This window comes from Lagenorhynchus albirostris, chromosome 1 (genome assembly GCF_949774975.1).
Source record: "Lagenorhynchus albirostris chromosome 1, mLagAlb1.1, whole genome shotgun sequence".
Classification (NCBI taxonomy): domain Eukaryota; kingdom Metazoa; phylum Chordata; class Mammalia; order Artiodactyla; family Delphinidae; genus Lagenorhynchus; species Lagenorhynchus albirostris.
Genome location: NC_083095.1, coordinates 50,049,183 through 50,068,165, shown reverse-complemented (window position 1 = coordinate 50,068,165; position 18,983 = coordinate 50,049,183). Strand labels below are relative to the sequence as shown.

The 18,983-nt window shown below is 45.1% G+C and overlaps 1 protein-coding gene across 4 annotated transcripts in view; it reads right to left on the bottom strand.

The window, feature by feature from the left end:
- Positions 1–18,727, bottom strand: part of CDKL1 (cyclin dependent kinase like 1) — a 62,570-nt gene extending 43,843 nt beyond the window's left edge. For 3 of the 4 annotated variants that reach the window (XM_060142839.1, XM_060142845.1, XM_060142852.1), the window contains exon 1: positions 17,718–18,373. In XM_060142839.1, the coding sequence (XP_059998822.1) occupies positions 17,718–17,885 (168 nt within the window). In that variant the 5' untranslated portion in view covers positions 17,886–18,373. Of the gene's footprint in view, positions 1–17,717; positions 18,374–18,595 lie in introns of those variants that run through there. The other variant, XM_060142833.1, reaches the window with a different exon arrangement.
- Between the last annotated feature and the right edge of the window lie 256 nt (positions 18,728–18,983).

Here is an 18,983-nt window from a genome sequence, read left to right as displayed (position 1 = left end):
AACCAGGCTCAGGACTTTAATAAGAGTAGCAGAGATACAAAGGAGACAACGTTCAGCCTCAACAGGTCTCTTAGGCCAACGTAAGGGCTCTGGTGAGTAATGAGAGGGACGCTGAGATCTGGAATAGGGACATTTAGGAGGATGAGCCTGAGACTCTTAAACTCTCAAATTTCCCCAAACCCTCTGGGCTGGGAGAAGCAACTTCTGCCCTTTTGCCAAAGTGAAACACTTCCTCTCACACAGAGACCCTGAAAATACCGCACTGAGGAAAGTGCCTCTTTAAGAAGATGATGCGCATCCTCCTTAGATTCTATCCCCACCTCCTCCCAGGGCACACAGACCTGTAACTAGGATGAGGTTATAGCAGCACCTGAGCAGGGCAGCACGGCTCTTGCTCCAGGAGGAAATAACTGTACTCAAAGAACTCAAGACCTGGCTCATATGTAACAGCAGTAATCTTGAGGGTGTTGGACAATGAAAGTAGTGAAATATACAGCTGGATGCGGGGAGGAGGGTTCGTTGACATGAAGCACTCTCCTGTAACTTGGGACTTATTTCCTGACAATGACACCTGGAGACAATCTTTAATATGCTGCTGGTATTTGAAACTTGGCCTTTCAATAGGTAAGATGGAGATGCTGGAACTGCCTCAGCAGAGTATTGAGGAAGGGGTCTGGGAAATCAAGGAGGTGGAAATGTTAGAGTGGACCTATTAGGTGACACTGCAAAACCCACATCCTCATTATCATTCCTTGGGAGGCCAGGAGAATATTCCCTGCACTAAAGCAGTAAGGAAGGCACAGGGAAGGAGATCACCAGCATCTTTGAGAAGCTCAGTGGTGCCTGTCCTTTGTAGGCTGGGTGGACAGGCTTGTCATTTGTAGGCTAGAGATGCTACCATGGAATTAGGCTCTCTGGTTCCAATGGGAGTGATAAGATTCTGGAGTGGCTGAGACCAGGTGCTGACAGTGGCAAGATGTACATAGAGACCATTATGGGAAGTAAGGCCAGCTGCCTTATTTCCCAGAAATCTGTGCTGATGCACAGATAGGAACTCACCATGGAGTTCTTATAGGTAAAATAGAAGGGCAGCTGGCAGGTGTTACTAGGTTTGTCGTACCAGAAGAAATGGAGACATGGCGAGCAGAAAGTTGATGTCAACTGTTAGAAAACTGCAGTCCTCACCCAGTTTCTAGATCTAAGTCAAGTTTGTAGACCAAAAAGTGCTGTTGATTGAGTCACCTTGCCAAAGGATCCTGCAATGCTACCACAAGTACTCCTCAATCCTTTCCCAAAGCAAACTGTAGCCATTTGCCAGAGTAGCTGAGGAAAGGGAAATACCCAGACCCTTCAAGAGCTGTGGCTACAAAGTCCGAGGTGGCATTGATATCTGGGGACCCAAAAAGCTATCATGGCCCCACGTTAGAGTAATGCCACACAGTGGGCCTAAAGGGTCCATGGATCCACTTTTGAGATTACTTCCTCTACTCCCAAGTGAATAATTGGGATGGATACACATTGGTTCCATGATTTGTGAATAAGAACCAATATGGCAGAAAGGGCCAAACAGAAGCGCCTGAAATTGCACAGCCCACAACATGACCCTGGCCAAAACAGTAAATCAGGAGCAAAACCACATCCCAGGAGTAACTGATGAGATTAGTACCACCATCAAAGATTTAAAGGATGCAGGATTGGTGGTCCCCATTATACCCCTACTCAGTTCACCTGGGAGACGACTCTAAACTCAACCAAATCGTAGCTCCCGTTGCAGCTACTGAGCCAGGTATGGTTCTCTCTCCTGGAGCAGATCTACACAGTCCCTGGTACTTGACATGGAAGTACTAATCTGATGAATGTATTCTTTGAAATTCCTCTCAGTACGGAGGATCAAACAGTTCACTTTTTGTGGACTGGATAACAGTTCACATTCACTGTCTTGCTCAAGGCCTAGGTTAACTCCTCTGTTCCCTGTTACAAAAAGCCCACAGGGACCCTGATCATCTTGACACTCCACAGAATACCAAGTTGGTCCACTTCATTGAGAACACCAAGCTAATCGGACCCCCTGCGTGAGCAGGAAATGACAAGTACTCTGAATGCCCAATTAAGACACGTCTGCCAGAGCGTGGGAGAAAACCCTCTGAGGCATGGCATGCGGGTAATGTTCTAGGGGTCCGATGGCCTGGGGCAGGCTGAGACATCCCCTCGAAAGGAAAGGACAAATTGTTGCACCTTGTATCCTCCGCCACTAAAAAGGGGTCATGGCACTTAGTGGTTCTCTTTTGATCTTGGAGGCAGCATATATAGTCCTTGGGAACACTGCTCTGTTTAATTTACCAGGCGATTTGGAAGGCTGCCACTATTGAGTAGGACCCAAAGCAAGACAGAACTTTACAGTGGGTCAAAGCTACACTACCACTCAGGCCATATGACTCTGTATATCCAATCATGCTAGAGGTATCCAGCTCCTGACATGTCACTGAGCCCTAGTAGAGACTGAGCACCTGACCATGGGACATCAAGCAACTATGTGATCCAGAGCTGCCCACTGTGAACTGGGTGATAGAGATCCACTGTCGTAAGACCGCATGGATGCAACAGCAATCCACTATGCTATGGAAAGTATTCATTTGTTATCCGGTTTAAGCAGGTCTGGAGGGAACAAGCAAGTTACAAATAATAGGTGGCCTATTCTCCCCTGTCACCTAGTTGAAGACGGACTGCCGATATAGCCCCACCTGGCAGAGCCTCGAAGGACATGGTGAAAGGGAATCCTCCCCGAGCAGAGCTTCAAGCAGTGCATTGGATGGTTCACTCTGTACAGAGGAAGAAAGGACCTGAGACATGCATGGACCTGTGGGCAGGGGCACGTAGCTCACCTAGTTGATTAAGAGTCCAGATGGAGCGAGACTGAAAGATCATTTGGAGAAGAGGCATAAACTGTACTTGTGGGAGTGAGCACAGAGCTTGAGGATCTTTGGGCTTCATATTAATACCCACAAAAAGAGCATCGACTGCAGAGGAAGTACTGAGCAACCAGGCAGAGGATGTCTTTTCAGGGGTCAGGCTGCTTTGTCTTTGGCCGCCCCAACCCTCGTGTAATTGACCTATGAACAGAGAGGCCACAGCTGCAGGGATGGTGGTTATACGTGGCCCAACAGCACTGGCTTTCTCTCCCCAAGGCTGATCTGGATACTGTTGCTGCTGAGTATCCAACCTGCCAATAGAAGAAAACAGATACTGAGGCACTGATCTGCACTGTCCTTTAAGGAAACCAGCTGTTACTCGGAGCGGGTAGAGATTGTCCCTACTGGAACTGACACTAACTCTAGATATGGGTTTTGCCTCTTCCGCCAGCACCACAATCCGAGGGCTTTACTGGCATGGGAGTCCACACAACATCAGACCAGGGGCCCATTTTACAGCAAAGGAGGCATGACAGCACACGGCCATGGGATCCACTGGTTCTACTACCTACCTCATCATCTACAACCAGCCAGCCTAATGGAATGGTGGGATCTGTACCCCGGCCCTTCAAGGGTATATGCATTGAACCAGCAGCCACCACACGGTGCCGCGTCTTCAGAGGCTAATTTGTTGGTTTGGGAACCAGGAGTGGAAGAACACTCTCGTTTGGTAAAGAAAAGCTGCCTTGATCCCACATTTTCTCCAAATGCCAAGAACCCCGTGGTAGACACCCTGGCTAATGGCTTAGTTTTGGGGATGGCTAGAAGAGGGGAGGAGTATCAAAAAACCTGGAGTTACAGGTGAAGAGGTGAAGTTAATTTATTTTAGGTCGGCAACAGAAAACATGGACAGAACAGAACGTGCCAGGCTGGTCCTCTGGCCAGAGACCTGGGCTGAGATCTCTTGTGGATTCCTCTCAAGACCCAGCCCAGGATGTGGATGTACACAGCAGAGGCTTAAACTGTTTTACTGACTAATAAAGTATATGAAAAGTACTAGGAAAGAAGCAATAGTACAAATGAGATCAAAATGAGAATTAACAATGACACGGCCAAATATTCATGCAGCAACGTACTGATAGTTATAAAACAAATGATTAGATTGGTTTTTAGGTTTTTGGTTTGGTTGATAGTGTCAGTTGGTTCAGAAACTCACCTTTCATTATTCTAACAAAAAGAGAAATGGAGTTCAAAGATTTTTCAACAGGGCAATTTTACACCAAAGCATTTTTACTACAGTGCTTTTTAAAGTTAATAAGTAACAAAAAGATTAATAATTAGCAAGAAAATATGCCTGTTGAAAGCAAATCTGTGGCCTAAAACATCAATCCTGCCAAACAAAAAGGTGAATTAAAACATTAAAAAAGTAAGAATGAAAGATACGAGCCTGGCCCATTAAAAAAAATTTTTATTGCATGTAAAAAGTACTACTTTCTAGTGTGGTTTGAATATTTGATAATAACTGTATGTAACATAGTTGTCTACCTATAAATCATTTTTGCTGGAAATAAAATTAAGAGGCAAAGGGGTTCCCTGGTGGCACAGTGGTTGAGAGTCCGCCTGCCGATGCAGGGGACGCGGGTTCGTGCCCCGGTCCGGGAAGATCCCACATGCCACGGAGCGGCTGGGCCCGTGAGCCATGGCCGCTGAGCCTGCGTGTCCGGAGCCTGTTCTCCGCAACGGGAGAGGCCACAACAGTGAGAGGCCCGCGTACCGCAAAAAAAAAAATTAAGTGGCAAAGAAAGCAACAGAATATATTTCTTATCAATGTGCATTATAAAATCATTTATTCAGCCTCCTCCTGTTCTATATTTTATTTTCTAGAGTAAGGTGTGTGGCAGGATGTGTGTAAGGGCGTTTAGAGCACTGACAGATGATGGTATGAGCTTAATCTCCTTGCAAACTGGGTATTTTTAAAAAGGTAAAGGGCCAGCTTGTTGATTTCTGCTTCTTTTGTTCTTGAAGTATGAGCACGGCAGCTTTATTTCTTAGGAGTTCACTACACAGCGGGAACAATCTTTCTAGACAAACACACTCTGAGTTAAGCCAAAAAAATCCTCTAATAAACAAACAAAACAGTCTGTTACTATTTGCAGTTAGTATGTTGTTATCTTGTAAAAATAAAATCAAACAGGTCTCCACTTGTCGAACAAATAGGGAGAGAGGATGATAACGGGTTTTGTTTGGTTTCTATCATTGTGGGCAAGGGAATGCTTCCTTTGTCCTCCAATTGACAACCAGTTTCCATAAACTCCCAACACCTACATACATTAGCAATGAACCTGGAGGGGTCAGATATGCCAGTCTCTAGTGAGAACATCTGCATACAATAAAAGCTGTATAATCGAAAGGTCCCACACTGAGCCTGCAGGTCAAACATTGTCTGCTGATGTGTTTTGTTTGGGCTGAATGGTGTTAAAAAATTTTTTTTTAAATTTCTTGTCAACATTTTAAAATCATGTTGCATTCTCACTAAAAGGAACCAGGGCTCCTTGGAGAAACGGCTGATTCTAGAGTTGGGGCAGGATGAGCCTGGAGCATTTCGTTGTGCCCCACAGTAAAGAAGTACACAAGGAATGATAGGCACCTGTCAGACCAAGGAGCTGGGTCCAAGGAGCCTCAAATGGACAAACGTGTGACAATTTGAGAATCAAAAAGAATGACAGTGATGATTTGTAACACGGTGAATTTTTTAAAAATCGATAATTCACAGTGACACTAAAATCTGTGTGTACTGGGGGCAAGGGCATGGGTGAAAAAGCTCTTTTTACAGAAAAATTATAACTAATGAATGTAGAAAGAATTGTTGAAATCACCATTGTACAATAACTCTTAGTATAATTGATTCAGGCAAGGATCATTGGGCGACAGTTGTTGGGGAGCAAGGCAGTCACACTGTTTCAAAGTATCACCCCACAGATTGCTTATTAATTATAAAGGGGAAAATGTTTCTTTACAATTGTGGAATATGACAGACCCATCTTAACCAAGAGATTAAAACTGAGAGCACCAATTACAGGACAAAATGATATCATGTACTTCCCGAAGAGAACTAGTGTGATGGACACAGCCTCATCCATGTGTATCCTTGCTGAAAACATTTACCCTGAATCAAATCATATGGAAACAGTGAGACTTATGTTGAGGCACATTCTGCAAAGCAGTTGACCTGGACTCTTCAAAAATGTCAATACCATGAAAGATGGAAAAAAGAATTTAAAAGTTAGAGAACTGTTGGACAGTCACATGTAAATCAATGAAGTTAGAACACACCCTCTCACCATACACAAAAATAAACTCAAAATGGTTTTAAAGGCTTAAACATAAGACATGACATCATAAAACTCCTAGAAGAGAACATAGGCAAAACATTCTTTGACATAAATTGTACCAACATTTTCTTAGGTCAGTCTCCCAAGGCAATAGAAATAAAAACAAAAATAAACAAATGGGACCTAATCAAACTTATAAGCTTTTGCATAGCAAAGGAAACCATAAACAAAAGGAAAAGACAACTGACAGAATGGGAGAATGTTTGCAAACAATGTGACCCGACAAGGGCTTATTTCCAAAATATATAAACAGCTCATACAACTCAACAACAAAAAAACAAACAACCCAATTGAAAAACGGGCATAAGACCTAAACAGACATTTCTCCAAAGAAGACATACAAATGGCCAACAGGCACATGAAAAGATGCTCAACACCGCTAATTATTAGAGAAATGCAAATCAAAATTACAATGAGGTACCACTTCACACCAGTCAGAATGGCCATCATTAAAAAGTCTACAAATAATAAATGCTGGAGAGGGTGTGGAGAAAAGGGAACCCTCTTACACTGTTGGTGGGATGTAAGCTGGTGCAGCCACTGTGGCAAACAGTATGGAGGTTCTTCAGAAAACTAAAAATAGAATTACCATATGATCCAGCAATCCCACTTCTGTGCATATACCCAGACAAAACTATAATTCAAAAAGATACATGGACCCCTATGTTCATAGCAGCACTATTCACAACAGCCAAGACATGGAAACAACCTAAATGTCCATCGACTGATGAATGGTCCTACTGTACAGCACAGAGAACTATATTCAGTACCCTATGATAAACCATAATGGAAAAGAATATTTTAAAAATGTATATATATGTATAACGGAATCACTTTGCTGTACAGCAGTAATTAACACAACATTCTAAATCAACAGTACTTCAATTTAAAAAGAAGTTAGAATACTGTTTTAGATTGAAGAAGACGATAGAAACATGGCAATTAAATGCAATGTATGCTCACTGATTAGATCCTGGATTAAAATATACACATACATACATACATATATACACACATATACATTATAATATATATAATAATAATATATTATTGAGACAATATGAGAAATTTGAGCACAGACTGTATATTAAATAATAGTATTGAGTCAATGATACATTTCTTGAGTGTGGAAATCACATTGTGGGACATAGAAAAATTTATTCATTCTAGGAGATTCATGCTGCATACTTAGCAAAAATGTGTGTGTGTCAGCCAAAAAAGTGTGTGTGTGTGTGTGTGTGTGTGTGTGTGTGAGACAGAGACAGAGATAGAAAAGAAATGAAGCAGAATTCTAACATCAGAATTAACTAGATTACTGAATCTAGTTAAAGATATGTAGGTATTCATTGTATTATTCTTTCCTCTTGTGTGCATATATATTGAATTTTTTTTCAAAACAAGAGTTATGGGGGAAAACCCAGGAGATTTTACACAAAATTTTGATCTCTGGCTTTAAACAAAAGACCCTGAAAGTCTAGCCCCCTTGTAGCCTGTGAGCTGGGTGGGCAGTGGCCACCCACTTCCCACAAGACAGTCTCCAGTTTGCCCTAGTCTCCACTGCTCCATCTTGTCTTGCATTCAGCCCACTCCACTCATTTATGTTACCATTGTGATTCCCCACAGACTTTTGAGTTTGTAATCCCACATAAACCATAACAGAGAATGCTGAACATGGCTAAAACAAGTTACAGAAATATGTTACTAATCTATTATGTTTCAATAAGCCAATTAAGCAATACGAAGAAAAGGGACCTAGAAATGGCACAGCAAGATTAAATTGTTAAAGATGTCACAGGATTTCCCCTGGAGACTTCTACTGAGTTGGGAAATGTTATTCAACTAATACGGGGGAAATATTCCTTCAACTAATACTAGGGGAGACGAAGCCTCCAGAAATTATGAAAACTCTGCTTAGATTCTAATGCTAGGGAGCATTTACATGGTACTCTGCTAGCATTCCATGGAATGGGGCCTTGACACAAGAGCACGTGGTATTAAGCACTACATAAATGCTTTGAAAAACAGGGAACCTTGACAGTCCTGCTTCCCGCGGCACATTACCGTCACCAGGATGGTAATATGCCCAGCAGTGTTTCTGGTCTGATATTTTGAAACGGGGGAGACCACGTGAAGTGCTTCACCTCCACCTCCTCCCCTTGGAACCCCACCTTTCTGCCTTCCCACCTGTGCCTTTCTTTCTCCTTTCTCTACTGCTCCGCCTGTCTCCTCCTCTCTCCTCTCTCCTTTGCTACTGCTCTTTTGGACCCTCTACTTTCCTGCCCTGGCATCCTTAAGGCTGCTTGACTGCTGTTCGGTGTTTGTCCCCAAAGCACCCTGCTACCCTCAGCAACGTCAGCAAAGCAATGCCAAACAGAGACATAAATCATGGCAATAAGGTGGGCCAGGTTCCAGCGGGCACTGGAGCTTTTGCCCAAGGTCACCCAACAGCTTTGAGCCGGATCAGAAACTGCAGCTCCTAACTGTGGCTCCTGTCCCCGAGCAGTCACACAGCCCACAGCCTCGCTGGAATTTTTTTTTTTTCTGTACGCGGGCCTCTCACTGTCGTGGCCTCTCCCGTTGCGGAGCACAGGCTCCGGACGCGCGGGCTCAGCGGCCACGGCTCACGGGCCCAGCCGCTCCGCGGCATGTGGGATCCTCCCGGACCGGGGCACGACCCCGCGTCCCCTGCATCGGCAGGCGGACTCTCAACCACTGCGCCACCAGGGAAGCCCTTGCTGGAAGTTACTGAAAGTGAGGAGACAGTAGGAAAACAGGGACTGCTCTGACCGTTCAGCAGGTTACTGCTATTCATGTTTAATTACAGTCAAATGAGAGCATGTTTCTGGCACACAGCATACACGCAACATTCTCATCCTCCCATACCCCACGGACCTTTTTTTTTTCATACTTGTCACTCAAAAGAGTCTTTTTACACATTTTTCCTAATCATCTCTCAATGAAATTTTAATTCCAAAAATATACTGTATATATGTATATGTACTATATGTATATCTGTGCTTTATACAATAAAAATGTTAGGACCCAACTCCTAAGAACCAATTTTCATCTTCTTGGGGGTGACACTGCTCTCATGAAGAATGAATGAACTTTATTGTAATGTTTATAGTAAAGTTTTAAATGGACCTTTTCCCCCATGCTTATCTCCACCTTTGTTGGTAGCAAACCATAACTTTGTGCCTGCTAAAATAATCTATAGGGTTAAGGAATAAGAATTGGAAAAAACTGATATTCCAGTAAGAACCCCAGGCTTCCACAAAAGCCATGAGTCTCAGCACTAAGGCCCGCTGGAGGCAAGGGCGATATCCTTGCCTCCCTGATAAGGGATAAGGATATCCCTTATCAGGGATAAGCCCTGAGGACCAGTCTCTGGGAGACTTAAGAAAGAGTGCAGCGTTTGGTGTACCACGATGGTTCTGAGGTGTGGGAGCAGCAGGGCATGGACATGGGGACAGACAGAACTGTGTCGGTATCCAGGTCACTAACCAGGAGGCCATGACAAGTCATCGACCATCCTACATCCATTAGTAAAACGGGGTAACAAGACATACCTCCTAAGGTTTGTAAGCGTAGTTAGTGCATCCTAGGTAACAATGGCATTTCACCCAAGACCACTGAGTCACCAAATGGCAATATGATTCCGTCTCCTTGTTGTTGCTCTTGCTTTTCTCATCTTATGGAAGGAGGATAGTCAAACTTTGACTGATGTTGGTCTGATCTACTCTAAGGCCCCTGTACCGTCTGCCTCGCTGCCCAACATCTGCCCAGGGAACCTCATAGCTGCTGGCTGGAATTCTTTGATTCCTCTTCCAATAGTTCTACCATTTGCATCCCACAGAGAGAAGGTTCAGTAGCATAGAGGCTTGGGACCTTAGTAATACAATGATTCTGGGCTGGTTGGCTTGTGTTTGTTTTGAACCACACAGTTCTTTTCTTGCTGGACACACAGATATTCCCCAGGGGGCTGGGCTCAATTACAGCCACCTGCTTTATGCAGAAGCAGTACCCACTTCTCGCCACAGGCCTGTGATGCCAGACTTCTTGATTTAAGATGATTTCCCTTCAGGGACTGTCTCTCTCTCTCTCTCTCTCTCTGTAACCTGGCTTCTGTCATGACCATGGCGCCTCCTATCCAAAATATCTTTATATGCCTGGGACTTCCTTGGTGGTCCTGTGGTTAAGAGTCCATGCTCCCAATGCAGGGGGCCCAGGTTCCATCCCTGGTCCAGGAACTAAGATCCCACATACCGCAACTAAGCACGCGTGCTGCAACTACTGAGCCCACGCTCCAAAGCAGCGGTCCCCAACCTTTTCGGCACGAGGGACCGGTCTCGTGGAAGACAATTTTTCCATGAACCGGGAGTGGGGTGTGGGATGTTTCTGGTGGTAATGCTGGCGATGAGGGAGTGGCAGATGAAGCTTTGCTCGCTCGCCCACTGCTCATCGCCTGCTGTGCGGCCCTGTTCCTAGGGGTTGGGGACTCCTGCTCCAGAGCCTGCACGCCGCAACTAGAGAAGCCCAAGCGCCGCAACAAAGACCCAGTACAGCCAAAATTAATTAATTAGGAAAATGTATCTTTATATGCTTGAACCCTAGTTATGGAAAAGGGTTGAACGCTCTCCTGAAGGGTTCATGGCTCACAACACAAATCAGATGTCGTACATCCTGCTAGAAGAAGTTCTAGGCCAATAGCTTTAAGACAACTGTGGGTCCTGTTACGTAAAGACTAAGAAGAGTGTGTGGAAAGAACCTAGCAACATTCCAAATAAAGAAGAGGTGGCCAAATGTCCTAACTGGTCCACGAACTGGTCTTTTAGTATGCTATAATAGTTATTTTGGGTCATGGTCTAGGTTGGTAACTCAAGGTCATGGCTCCAGGAATTCTCTCCCTCCATTAGCATACAAATATACGTATTTCTCCATATTAAAAACAACTTCAAAAACTCTCTCTTGACGCCACATCCTTCCAAGCACACACTGCCCCATTTCTTGGCTTCCTTTTATAATAAAATTCCTCAGAAGAGTTGCCTTTATCACTGTCTTCACTTTGCTCTTCTCATCCTCTCTTGAACCCTCTCTGATGAAGCTTTCATCCCTACCACTCTACCCAAATAGCTCTCATTAAGGTCTCAAATGACCCTCATATTTTCAAAGCCAATGGCTAATTCTAAGCCTGTACTAAAGGTGACCTTTGACACCATTGAGCAACCCCCTCATTCTCGAAATATTTTCTTCCCTCAGCTTTTTTTTTTTTTTTTTTTTGCCACACCACACAGCTCACGGAATCTTAGTTCCCAGACCAGGGATCAAACCTGGGCCCCCTGCAGTGGAAGTGCGGAGTCCTAACCACTGAACCACCAGGGAATTCCCTTCTCTCAGCTTTTAAGAACATTGCTCTCGGGATTTTCCTGCCTTGAAGATCACCCCTTCTTACCTCTTTTGCTGGTTCCTCAGCTTCCTGACCTCCAGATGCTGGAGCTCCAGGGCTCAATCTTTGGTACTTGTCTCTCCATTCCCCATGGTGGTAACTCCAACCCGGACTTTTCCCTGAATGCCAGACTTGTGCATTTAATTGCCCACTTTACAGTGGGTTTACACCTCAAATATAACATATCCAAAACAGAACTTTTGACTTCCTTTCCCCCAGATTTGCACCTGGGTCTCCCTATCACAGTGAATGATCTCTTCATTCTTCCAGGTACTCAACTGAAGAACTTTGGAGTCATTCGTGATTCCTCATCCAACCATCGGATTCCTATGCGCTCTTCTCTCAGAATAAATCTTGAATTTGACCACCTCCACTGCTGCCCCTCTGACCCAAACCCCATCACCTCACACCTGGATCACATCAGCAGTCTTCTAAAAGACCTTCCTGCTCATGGAGCTGGAGTAACCAGCAGCTAGAGGAATGCTTCTAGGGTATAAGTCATGCCAGGGCACCCCTCTGCTCAAAACCCTCTGCTGGCTCCCATCTCATTCAAAGTAAAATCCACAGTCCCTACCATGGCCCACAGGGCCCTCATATCTAACCCCCTCATCTCTCTAACTTCATCTCCTATGGCTCTCTTTCTCACTTCCCCTGCTCCAGACACACTCATCTCTTTGCTCCTCCTAGAACACACTAGAACACACCTAGAACACCTCACTTGATCTTGCCTTGGGGCCTCTTACTCTTCCCCTTGCTTGGAATGCTTTCCCCCTAAATGGCTGCAAGAGTCCCTCCTTCACATTTCTGCTGGAATGTCTTCAAATGTCATTCAGCAGGAAGGCTCTTCCTAACCACTCTATATAAAAAAGCTAGCCCCTCCATCACCTCTACCCCCTTATCCTGCTTCATTTTCACCACTTGACATATAATCATTTGTTTACTGTTAGTCTCTCCTTATTTGTGAGGACAGGAGCCTGGAACAGTGCCTGGTACATGGCAGGAGTTCTGTAAAAACTTGCCAAATGCACACATGTCAACTATCTTACACAGAGGTGTCTCATCAGAAACACTGACTGAAAATATTGACTTCTTTCTTTTTTTTCCACAATGGAAAGTGAGCTTGAGAAAGGGTAGGATAGTTGCTTTGAGCTCAGGTATGGCAGTATAATTTTATTACTGTCACTAGAACGGTACTTAATGTTCTTAAAGTAGAGTACGAGCTGACTAACTTTAACTGGAGCAATTGTTTATTTTTCTAAAAGCCTGGAAAAAATAAGATTCAAATGAAAACATTAAAGGGTTGACTATAGCAGGACCTCTTGGTGAAGAGCGAATTACATTTAGTTTAGGGAGCAGTTTATTAGCACAAATACTGAATTTATCTCATAAAAATGTGTCACACTTTTTCCCCCAAATGGCATGAAGTAATGTTATTTGAAAAGTGTTTCAATTTTTCAGAAAAAATGTTTTCTAAAAATATTAGCAAAATAGGTTTCTTGATAATAATTATTATCTTTAAAATCATTTACCAATGTATAGTTACATCTTCATATATGCTTTCACATCAAGAACGAGAAACACTGTAGATGTGGTGCCTTAATAATTATGCAATTGACTGCTGGACAATTCACTCCCATGATCTTATCTGCTTAATGGAAACAACTGTAATTTTTAAAAGAGTCTGACAGCAACTATTGGGAGTTGCTTTAAATCATTAAATAAATGGTTTAAAAAACATACAAGCAATTCTCTGAGGACAGATACATGCAAAATTCTATTATAACTTAATAGACTTCCCTGGTAGCACAGTGGTTAAGAATCCACCTGTCAATGCAGGGGACACAGGTTCGATCCCCGGTCCAGGAAGATCCCACATGCCGTGGAGCAACTAAGCCCATGTGCCACAGCTACTGAGTCCACGTGCCACAGCTACTGAAGCCCATGCACTCTAGGGCCTGCATTCTGCAACTACGGAGCCCTCATGCTGCAACTACTGAAGTCTGCTCGCCTAGAGCCCGCACTCTGCAACAAGAGAAGCCACCGCAATGAGAAGCCCGTGCACCATGACGAAGAGTAGCCCCTGCTTGCTGTAACTAGAGAAAGCTCGTGTGCAGCAACGAAGACCCAACGCAGCCAAAAAAAAAATCCAAGGGACCATTCAGTTCTTTTGTGGTATTAGTATTTCGTTGTATCAGATAGATCCTATAAGTAGGACATCACCTGATCTGGGGAGTCTCTTTGTTCGCAGACATAGTACTAACTTTCATGAAATTTAGGCTGCACAAAACAGCTGATGTCTTCATTTTCATCAATGGATAGTGAAATGAGAAAAATAAGGGAAATGATCCCTCTCTCTCTCTCTCTCTCTCTCTCTCTCTCACACACACACACACACACCCCTACACTCATACACTCTCACACACCTGAGAAATGTATATATAGAGAGATGTTGTTTTAGTTGTCAACTACTCTCTCAGGAAGACTGCTTTTTTCCTAAAATTGGGTCTTTCCTAGTTTTTCTAAAATATTAAAACGTCCTTTCATTTATGAAGTGATGATGATAACCCAGCCTCTTAAAATGCCGACCAATCTGTAAACAAAAAAATTTTTTTTTGGAAATTTTATTGATCCATGAAATTCAAAAGTCTGCAAATGATAACTTTCTAATAAAAAATCTTGGCTGGCTTCCCTCTTTTCACGTGAAAGCCAGACTCCTCAGCCTGGCATTCAAAGCCTTCTACATCTGGTCTTCATCTACCTTTCTTGCTTTCCTTATCATAATAAGAGCAGTCTGGGCCTCAGCCCTTGCTTGTTCTCACCTGCTAAGGTCACTGAGGTACCTTCAGCCTCAGTCTTCCTAGTTCTTGACCTTAGCAGGGGTCATTAACAGCCCCAGTTCTGTGAGGGGTGTGCAAGGAAATTCCTAGGAACTCACACTCACTGAGCCCCTGAGCCCGTGAACCTGGGCCCATGGAACTGTGCTTGGTTCCGGTTTAGTATTCCCCTTCCATGGGCCCTAGAGCTCTGCCTTGAATGCAGCTCAGATGGGGCCCTAAAACACTAGCCTAGACCTCAGCAGTTTCCTGTTCTCAGGGACAACAACATGTCCCCAAGGCAGGCTCCAAACCCCAAAGGCCACCTGGGACCAAGGTGAAGCTATGTGCTAATCATCACTTATCCCAGGGCCAGACCTGTTTTCCAAGAAATTCCTCACACCCCCTTCTAATGCACGCTGGCTTCCTTTCCTTCTCTTTTCTCCCAGGCCTATTAGCCCAGCAGGCATCTAGGCTAAGACTTTGGGGTTATTACCTGTGTTCCTTCAATATACTGTTTTCCACTTATGCACCTCTTTTTTCCCTAGGAGAGACTGTCTGCCCTGAATGCCTTATCTCTTATTCCATGTCTCCCTAAACATTTCAAAGTCTAGTTCAAGCAAGGCTCCAAACACTTTATTTAGAGGGTTCATGACAGGCATGGGGAGACAAGGTGAATGACACAGGCCCTGCCCATTAGGAACCCAGTCTATTGGGTGTAAGAGCTGAGGGGAAATTCATCTTCCACCGGTTAAGCATCTGAAAGACAGGATGTACAACTTCACATAAACATTGTTTTAGGTACAATGGAGCTCCATAAATATTTACTGAATAAGTAAGTGGAGAAAGTATGACTTCATTGAACAAACCCTCAATTCATTTATCCAGCAAATATTTAAGCACCCATTATGTGTTAGGAATATCACAGAATTCTGAAAAGTTAGGGCTTGACGGGACAGGCTCTACTGATAATCTAGTCCCATCACCTGATACAGATCAGGGGCATCTCAGCTGTGCACTTGATTTTGGAGAATGGAGTGCTGTGTGCTCTGTACTCAGGGACCTGTGCACTCAACTGTATCCTTCAGAGGACATCAATATTCAGTTACTCGTGAGAACACATCTGACTTCCTAATTTATTGGCAACATCTACCCTTCCTAAGAGTTTATTTTGTTAACGTCTTTTTTTCAATCCAACAATAACATTTATTGGTATTACATGCCAAGTGGTTGATACAGAGATCTAGAGGCGAGGTCCCCATCCTGGGGGAACTGAAGTAATTCAGGGACTAAACTCGTAAACACCGTATTGCTAAAGAATAGTGAGAGGTTTCAGAGAGGCGCTCGCAGGTGACCTTCAGAATCAGAAAAAGAGTATCTCTCCACTAGAAACAGACTGGCTTTTCTTTGGAGTAAATGGGCCCTTTGAAATACAATTATCACCTTCTCCACTAGGGAAAGCCTGAGAAAGTGAAAAACATCCATGGGCGCCAGAGAAACAGTGAGACCCTCTCTCTCCCTGTGTAGAGAGTGGGGAGGGCAGGGCAACCAGGCGGTGGGATGGGCAAACACTGCTTGTCTCGCTCTTTCCTAGGGGAGTACTTCACAGGGGCTTTGGAAGTGTCTTCTCAGAATTGACAACAACCAGTTGGTAAAGAATGTCCTAGACCCAAATAAAGAAAGTCGTCCCCACCCGTTTTAATTTATCCAGAGCCCTCCACTTCCCATTTGAGTCCTCATCCAGAGATAACCCCACACACGCAATTCATGGGGAGAAGAAGACTTTTAGAGAGGCCTGGAGCAAATGGAGAAGCAAAGGTGAGAGAAAATCCCCTGGATGTTCCATTGAGCTCGCACGAGGTTGCTCTTTCCTTGTTGGATAGGTAGTTGTACTTGTCAGAACACAGAGGCCCTAACTGTTTAAAACCAACCCCTACGGAGAAAGTTAATCTGTTGAAAGTTAACCCACACTGCATTCATTACAGGACGCATTCTACGTAGGGTAGGATTTGGGTTTCATCGTCACAGAAATTCAGAAAAGAAGGAAAGATACTTTCCTTCTTCATTTCCATTCCAGGAAAAAAATACTTTCAGCTTATAATAAACAACTCCCCTCCCCCCCCCATGTCATGGTCTCCAAGAGTTAACTGATGAACATTTTTAAAGCAATCATTTCACTTTTTTGAGAAAAATCCTTCTTCTAGAGACAAGACGTTATAAAGGTCAGCCGTAGATAGATGTGAGGCATAATGAAAACCTGTCAGCTTTCTAGCTGTTTGAAAACAGGTGAATGATTAATTCTCTTCATGGACTCAGAACATCAACAGAAGCTAGTCTAGAAGTTTAAAAATCATGGAAAGTTCCTGTACTATAAAAGTTGATGGCTTTTTATGAACCAGATCTACAGGTGACATGGGAAAGAAGCCACTGGGAAGAAAAATAAAATATTCCACAGCAAGTCTGAAAGTGAATACCATCGTTCCCTGCACTTAACGTCTCCACTTTATAATTCATTATATAATTGGTGACTCGCGCACATATGTCCCATTTGTGTCACTGAGGACAGAAGTCCGTGAAGGAAGGAGATGTGGCCACATCTCAAGGCATTTATTTCACATAACACGACTCACTTTAATTTTGTTAGTCCCTGAAACTTCACTTTAAAGAATCCATTACCAGGACTTCCCTGGTGGCTCAGTGGTTAAGAATCTGCCTGCCAATGCAGGGGACAGGGGTTCGATCCCTGGTCTGGGAAGATCCCACATGCAGCAGAGCAACTAAGCCCGAGCGCCACAGCTACTGAGCCTGCACTCTAGAGCCCGCGAGCCACAACTACTGAAGCCTGAGTGCCTAGAGCCGGTACCCCACAACAAGAGAAGCCACTGCAAGGAGAAGCCCGTGCATCTCAACGAAGAGTAGCCCCTAGAGGGGTAGGATAGGGAGGGTGGGAGGGATACACAAGAGGGAGGGGATATGGGGATATATGTATGCATATAGCTGATCCACTTCAAATACAAAATTGTAAAGCAATTATACTCCAGTAAAGATGTAAAAAAAAAAAAAAAAAGAGTAGCCCCCGCCGCAACTAGAGAAAGCGTGCACTCAGCAATGGAGACCCAACACAGCCTAAATAAATTAATTTAAAAAAATCCATTACCTTGAGCATGTGGATTTCTCGAAGGGCGATTTTCTTTATGACAGGGTCATCTTCTGATTCCAGAAACCTCTTGATGGCCACAATCTGACCCGTGTCCCTGTTTCTGCATTTGAAAACAACTCCATAGGATCCTTCGCCAATTTTCCCAATTTTTTCATACTTCTCCATCACAGAAGAATAAATTTTCTTTAAACGGATCTTCACATAGTTTGAAAATGTCGCTTATAAAATCTTGGCTTGAACGCACTGCACTAGAGCTTCACTCAGCGATGGGTCTTTGTCAAGGACCTAGAACAGAAGACGGCACTCGTACAGAATTAGGAACCGACCCATTCCCTTAAAGCCTCGCCCCTCAGCCGTGGCCACTTGATCAAGGGTGACAGCCTGGAGTCAGCTGCCTTTGATAACTCAAGTTTAATCGTCTGTTATATACCCTGCAAGTTAAAATGTAACCCGTCATCCTAAAACGAACTGAGTTGTAAGACAATCTATGTTTTTAATGGTAAATTCATCCGATCTAAGACACATGAGCTGGCTGGAGGACTGGGAAGGGTAAGGGCTTCCCCGGTTCTAATATCGGGTTTCATTTCCCTTCGCGGGCGGCGGCGGCGAGGCCCCGCCGGAGGGGAGAGCCCTGCGAGGCGCGCGCCCCGCGCCCCGCGCCTCCTGAGGCGGGCCCGGAGCTCTGTGGGAAGCAGGGACGCGCCGTCCCGCCGCTGGGCGGGGCCACCTCTCCCGCCCCGCCGCTGCTGCGCGGTCGCGGGGAAACCCGCCAGCGTCGCCCCGGCTTCCCACCCGCGCCCCAGCCCCCGCCGCGCAGCCTCGAGCGGCGCCACGTGGCGGCCCGGCCCGCGCCTCCCTCCCCGCCCAGGACTCACGGCGCCGCAGCTGTCGGGCCGGCTAGCTCCTGCCTCGCCGACTCCCGCCCAGCTCGGTCGCGGCCGGCCGGCCCGCGATCCCTATGGGAACCGCCCCCCGCTCCGGCCTGGCCAGGGCGGGGCCGCAGCGCCCCGGCCTCCCTCCCGGACCCGGTCGCCGTCCTTGCTGCGGCGAAAGGCCCTGGTGGGCTGCCTCGGAGCCCGGGAGAAGCTGTTCTGGACGTGGGCCCGGGTCCCTGCACGTCCCTCTGCCGGGGAGAGGAGGCCTGCAAGATTGCAAACTCCAGCAGGTCGTGGAAGACGCAGCTCTGGCAGAATCTGCCGGGAAGACGCCTGCGCTAGGAGCCCCTCACCCCACGCAGCCTGTACCACACCGTGTGATAACTGT